The 7,146-nt window shown below is 37.6% G+C and overlaps 1 protein-coding gene across 1 annotated transcript; it reads left to right on the plus strand.

Moving 5' to 3' along the window:
• Positions 1–1,184: 1,184 nt before the first annotated feature.
• On the plus strand, positions 1,185–3,432 carry LOC135231978 (olfactory receptor 52L1-like). The gene has a single exon (XM_064289222.1). It carries the CDS (start codon positions 2,416–2,418, stop codon positions 3,361–3,363), a length of 948 nt encoding a protein of 315 aa, XP_064145292.1. The 5' UTR covers positions 1,185–2,415; the 3' UTR covers positions 3,364–3,432.
• The last annotated feature ends 3,714 nt before the right edge of the window (positions 3,433–7,146 follow it).

The raw sequence follows: 7,146 nt of genomic DNA on the forward strand, positions 1-7,146 counted from the left end.
TGTAGTGTTCCATTGTATGAATATACCACAATTTAATTATCCATTTATCTGTGATGGACACTTGGTTGCTTCCATCTTTTTGCTATTGTAAAGAGTGTTGCAATAAACTTGGGTGCGCATATATCTGTTTGTGAAAAGGTTCTTATTTCTCTAGGATATATTCCGAGGAGTGGGATTGCTGGATGGTATGGTAGTTCTATTAAGGAGCCCCAAATCGATTTCCAAAGTGGTTGTACCATTTTACATTCCACCAGCAGTGCGTAAGTGTTCCAGTCTCTCCACAACCTCTCCAACATTGATTATTTTTTGTTTTTTGGATCAATGCCAGCCTTGTTGGAGTGAGATGAAATCTCATTGTAGTTTTGATTTGCATTTATCTAATGGCTAATGATCATGAGCATTTCCTCATGTATCCGTTAGCTACCTGAATGTCTTCTTTAGTGAAGTGTCTGTTCATATCTTTTGCCCATTTTTTAATTGGGTTGTCTTTTTGTGGTTGAGTTTTTGCAGTATATATAGATTTTAGAGACCAGACGCTGATGGGAAATGTCATAGCTAAAAACTTTTTCCTAGTCTGTAGGTAATCTTTTTACTCTTTTGGTGAAGTCTTTGGATGAGCATAAGTGTTTGATTTTTAGGAGCTCCCAGTTATCTGGTTTCTCTTCTGTATTGTTAGTAATATTTTGTATGCTGTTTATGCCATCTATTAGGGCTCTTAGCATTGTCCCTGTTTTGTCTTCCATGATCTTTATTGTTTTAGATTTTATATTTAGGTCTTTGATCCATTTTGAGTTAGTTTTTATGGATGGTGTGAGGTATGGGTCTTGTTTTTTTTTTTTTTTTTTCTGCAGATGGACATCCAGTTATGCCAGCACCATTTTTTAAAAAGACTATCTTTTCCCCATTTAACTGATTTGGGCCTTTTGTCAAATATCAGCTGCTCATATGTGGATGGATTTATGTCTGGATTAAAACAATTCTGTTCCATTGGTCTATGTATGTGTTGTTGTACCAGTACCAGGCTTTTTTGACTACAGTGGCAGTATAAGAAGTTCTAAAATCAGGTAGAGTGAGGCCTCCCACTTTGTTCTTCTTTTTCAGTAATGCTCTAGTTATCTGGGGCCTTTTTCCCTTCCATATGAAGTTGTTTAATTGTTTCTCCATCTTATTAATTGAATTATCTTCCACAAAATTTTATTTATTAATTATATTGATTGGTAATTTCTGCATTCTGTTGCATCACCTTTTTTTGGAATGGGCACAGATATTGATCTCTTCCTGTCAGTTGGCCAGATGACTGTCTTCCAAATTTCTTGGCATAGACAAGTGAGTGATTCCAGCATTTCGTCTGTTTGTTGAAATATCTCAAATGGTATTCCATGCATTCCTGGAGCCTTGTTTGTACACCAGTGTCTTCAGTGTAGCTTGGTCTTCAACCTCAGTACCGTGAGTTCTTGATCATATGCTGCCTCTTGAATTGATAGAATGTCAACCAGTTCTTTCTGGTACAGTGACTCTGTGTATTCCTTCTATATTCTTTTGATGCTTCCTGCTTTGTTCAACACGTTGCCCATTGAATCTGGAAATATTGTAACTCACAACTTTAATTTTTCTCCTGTTCTCTCAGCTTGGCTTTCTAATTCCAGGTCTTTACAAATTTCGTGATAATACTTTACTTTGTCTTCTCCAGCCTCCCTTTGAAATGTTCTCTTCAGCTTTTTTACTTATAGGTGAGTTAATTCAATTTTGAATTTGTTGAGTATGTAGTACAGGCATAGTATAGATGACAAATGAAAAGATAGACTCGTGTTTCAGCAAGATCTTCTTTTTATAAACAAGATCTGGAAGAAATGAAAGTATAAAAATAGTTAAAATCATGAAAAAGAATGAATTAAATCATAGACCACATACACAATGGGGAAGAGAGGAGAGGATGGAGCTCTGGAATAGAGAACAAGCAGATGGAGAAGCACTAAAGGCTGAGATTGGGCACTGGGAATGTAGAAAGAATAATTGTAGAGTGCTGTGTCATAGAAAGTGAAGAGACTAATTTAAAAAGTAACACATTTATTTATTGTGGTTAGTAATAGTAAGACTTCAATAAAGAGAATTTTTTAGTGTTGACATTGTTAAGATATAGGTAATTGAATGGTAGAGTTTAAAAGGAACATCTGTTTACTCTTAACTCTAGATAAAACTAGAGATATCTTAATTTAGACATATGATGTCTGCCCTTTAAAAATATTATCTTAATAACAGGAGAGTCCCTTTCTTTTTTCCATCTTTATTCTCCATGTTGCAGTTTAAGTGTTTTCATTCTTCTCAAGATGGTATCCAGCTCTGGACAATGTGAGAACTCATCAGGAGTGGAGAAATCATGATTTTTGTTTCTTTTCTCTCTTCTCTAAGTCATTGATGATGGCCCTTAGCAATTCCAACTGGAGGCTACCTCAACTTTCTTTTTTCCTGGTAAGTATACCAGGTTTGGAGGAAAGCCAGCTCTGGATAGCCTTGCCCCTAGGTGTCCTTTATATCCTTGCTCTGGTGGGAAATGTCACCATTCTTTTCATCATCTGGACTGACCTATCCCTGCACCAGCCCATGTACATTTTCTTGGCCATGCTTGCTAGCATTGACCTGATCCTGGCCTCCTCCACTGCACCAAAAACACTTGCAGTACTCCTGGTTCAGGCTCATGATGTTGGGTATACTGTATCCTTGATCCAGGTGTTCTTCATTCATGCGTTCTCCTCCATGGAGTCAGGTGTGCTTGTGGCCGTGGCTCTAGATGGCTATGTAGCCATCTGTCACCCTCTGCACCATTCCACCATCCTGCCTCCAGAGGTCATACGGTGCATTGGAGTGGCAGTACTGGTGCAGGGATTACTCCTTCTCACCCCTTTGCCCATCCTGCTGCAGTGCCTCATCTTCTGTGAGGACATTATCATAGGACATGCCTACTGTGAACATATGGCTGTGGTGAAACTTGCCTGCTCAGACACTACAGTGAACCGAGCCTATGGGCTGGCAGTGGCACTGCTTGTGGTTGGACTAGACGTTCTGGTCATTGCTATTTCCTATGCTCTCATTCTCCAGGCAGCTCTGAAGGTATCAGGAGGCGAGGCCCGACTTAAGGCCTTTAGCATCTGTGGGTCCCATGTTTGCGTTATTCTGGTCTTCTATGTCCCTAGAATATTCTCCTTCCTCACTCACCACTTTGGCCACCATGTGCCTCATCACATCCATGTTCTTTTGGCCACACTTTACCTCCTTGTGCCACCTGCTCTCAATCCTCTTGTCTATGGGGTGAAGACTAGACAGATCAGTCAGCAGGTACTCAGAATATTCTACATAAAAGCATAGACCTAAACACACCCTAATTATCTTCTTCTGAGGCTCCTTTCAAGAACACCACCAGAAGCCCACTGCTGGTCTAAGTTATACAGATAGAGGCCATTTCACAGTGAGTAGTCCTTCCAGTTCTAGTAGTCCCATGTTAAAGAACATCCATGGGCTCCTGGTTCCATAGGCTCCTGGGATGTACCTGGCTAGCTGAACATGTGAATACTTTCCCCATACTTTTTTTTTGCTCCTGACCCCAATATTTCCTCACTCACAGCATCAGAGGGTCTTGGATATGGAAAAAAATAGATGGCAGCTTTGGATGTGTTATCTTTCCTGCCCTTATCCAGAACTGACAATGCAGAACCGCCTGGAATGGAAATGGAAACTACAAATTTTGCCTGGCTTCAGTCTTAGAGTATCTTCAAACACTCTATTTCTGTGAGCTCTACATCATGGGCTCCTGGGTAGAAGTCAGGTCTCTCTCAAAGTACCTGAGAGAGTTACACAGTGAGAGATCAATTTTCATTGCAATATGGGTGTTTCTCATTTATTAAAAAAAAAGTTAAGTCATATAAGATCTTTAACAGGTTCTAGGAATAATATCTATTTTCGAGGAAAAAATACATGCTTGCAGGGGATTTCTTTAAAAGAATGTATGTGTGGATTTAAAAAATTTATATTTTTGCTTAGGGTAAAGAGGGAATAAGACCAAGTATTGAACATGTGTATGTTTTATGAGTAGGAATTTAATACAACAAATTAACCATGCATTTATCATATTTAATAAACTCTGTAATTTTTTTTTATAATGTGCTAGATTCTAGTGTTACTAAACATTGCTTTATTAAGTCATGCTAATTGGAAAATTAGTTTCTGTTTCTGAAGTGTTGAATATGAAGATATGTCAGTCAGATTCCCAATTCTGATAACAGGAACTGGATTCAACTTTGCAAGGGGGCTGTATCTATCGGCGGATTATATCTGGTTTGTTCAATGTTCCCTTGAGACCTGGTGTAACTCTTTTGTGTTCCTGAAAAGTAACACTTTTTTTCAGTCTCAGATGTCAAGTCTTTGCTACCTTGAGGTAGAATGCTGAGGTGATGAGAGTAACATCTTGAGATTCCATATTGATAGAAGGGTTGAGTACCTGGCTGATGTTTCCACTCTTTGCCTTTTTTCTTTTTTTGGAAATTTTACCCCTAATAAATAGTTTTCTGTTACAGAACCTGGGTGTTATATCTTTAATTTGCCTGACACATGGAGTGGGTTACAGAGGATGGATATAAGCTGTTTCCATTGATGAATGAGTTACAAATTCCCATGACCTTACGCACTTGTAAGTTTTCCCGAGAGATATTTGAAAACAACCTTCTAGACCCTAGAGGTACTCAGTTTTGGTATGATATATATTTTTATTTTTAGTAATTGTTCCATTTTACCTAAATTTTCAAATAATTTTTAATACACTTATCACATTTTAGTATCTATAGCATTTATTATTATCCCCTCTTTATCATTTCTAAAATTTTTATTTGTTCTCTCCTATCTCTTTTTATCTGGTAAATCTTGCCAGAGTTTATCATTTTGTTAGGTTTTTTCCTCAAAGAACTATATTTTGAGTTTATTGATCTTTAATATGCTTCTGGATTTTGATTCATTAATTTCTACCTGCTGTTATTTCATTCTTTCTGTCTTTATATTTCTCTTTTTCTAACTTTACAGTTGGATATTTTCTTATACTCTAAGCTTTCAAGTGCATAGTTTTTATTATAAATACAAACAACATTGATTCATTAAATAGGTGTTGATATTTAGCGTTTTATTATCACTGAAGTTTTATTTTATAATTTTATTTTTATTCTTTAACTCAAGAATTATTTAGAAAATATATGAGATTTTTCTATGTATAATTTTATTACGGATTTTTAACTTAATAGCATTATGAATAAAGAACACTGCCTAACTGATACCAAATGTTTTGATTAAACTTGGTTTATAGTCCAGACAGTTACAATCAGACAGTTCAGGTCTGTCTGATTCTGGATCCGTTCCGTGATGCAGCACTTCTTCTGCTGAGTAAATTTCAAACTTCTTCAAATTAAAGACATTTGAAATTTAGAGTTTTTTTTTTTTAATCCCTGCTTATGTCAGATGGATTCTGACTGAAAGCAGAGAAATTGGAAAGATGTTTACCTGTTTCATTGACTATGCAAAAGCCTTTGACTGTGTGGATCATAACAAATGATGGATAACATCGTGAAGAATGGGAATTCCAGAAAACTTAATTGTGCTCATCAGAACCTGTGCAGAGGTCGCGGCAGATGTTTGGATGGAACAAGGGGATACTGCATGGTTTAAAGTGAGGAAAGGTATGCATCAGGGCTGTATCCTTTCATCATACCTTATCAATATGTGTGCTTAGCAAATAGTCCCAGAAGCTGGACTATATGAAGAAAAAAGGGGCATCAGGATTGGAGGAAGGCTCATTAACAACCTGTGTTATCAGATGACACAATCTAGCTTGCTGAAAATGAAGAGGACTTGAAGCACTTACTGATGAAGATCAAAAACCACAGTCTTCAGTAGGGATTACATCTCAACATAAAGAAAACAAAAATCCTCTCAAATGGACCAATAAGCAACATCACAATAATTGAAGAAAAGATTGAAGTTGTCAAATATTTCATTTTACTTCAATCCACAATCAATACACATGGAAGCAGCAGTCAAGAAATTAAACGATGCATTGCACTGGGCAAATCTGCTGCAAAAGACCTCTTTAAAGTGTTGAAAAGCAAAGATGTCACCTTGAAGATTGAGGTGCACCTGACCCAATCCATCTTTTTTTCAATAACCTCATAATCTTGGGAAATGTTGATGATGAATAAGGAAAATCGAAGAAGAATTGATGACTTTGAATTGTAGTGTTGGTGAAGAATATCGAATATACAGTGGACTGCCAAAAGAACAAACAAATCTGTCTTGGAAGAAATACAACCAGAATGCTCCTTAGAAGCAAGGGTGGCAAGACTACGTCTCACACTCTTTAGACATGTTATCAGGAAGGATCAGTCCCCGAAGGAGGATATTGTGCTTGGTAAAGCAGAGGATCAGTGAAAAAGAGGAAGTCCCTCAATGAGATGGATTGACACAGTGGTTGCATCAATGGGCATAAGAATAACGATTGTGAGGATGGCCCACGACCTGGCAATTTTTTGTTCTGTTGTATATAAGATCACCATGGGGAGGAACTGATTCGAAGACACCTAAAAACAACACGAGAAGTCCCTGGGTGGTGGAGCACAGGCGGTGCCGTGGTTAAGTGTTCGGCATCTAACCAAAGGTCTATAGTTCGAATGCACCAGCCACTCCTTGGAAACCCTATGGGACAGTTTTACTCAGTCCTTTAGGGTGCTGTAAGTCTGAATCAACTCAACAGCAATGGGTTTTAGTCCGTGGTGGTGTAGTGGTTAAGAGTTCAGCTGCTAGCCAAAAGCTTGGCAGTTGGAATCCACCAGCTGCTCCTTGGAAATCCTATGGACCAGTTCAACCATGTTCTACAGGGTCATTATGAGTTGCAATTGACTCGACAGCAAGAAGTTTGGATAGTTCCTTGTTTTCATCAAATACAATCTAATTCTATGAAATATTTCATGAATGGCAAATTGCAAATATTAGAAAATAGGTATGTATTACACAGAGTTGAAGTATTACAAGAACTTGGTGAAAGGTGGGGAGATTGTGATTTGCTTGATTCCTTTACCTCCAAAGGGTATAAAAAGTGGTTAGAAAAGAATTTTT

Source organism: Loxodonta africana, chromosome 7 (assembly GCF_030014295.1).
Source record: "Loxodonta africana isolate mLoxAfr1 chromosome 7, mLoxAfr1.hap2, whole genome shotgun sequence".
Taxonomy (NCBI): domain Eukaryota; kingdom Metazoa; phylum Chordata; class Mammalia; order Proboscidea; family Elephantidae; genus Loxodonta; species Loxodonta africana.

What these genes read in the sequence shown, in the direction of transcription:
- LOC135231978 (XM_064289222.1), top strand. Translation starts at nt 2,416, where the DNA reads ATGATGGCCCTTAGCAATTCCAACTGGAGGCTACCTCAACTTTCTTTT.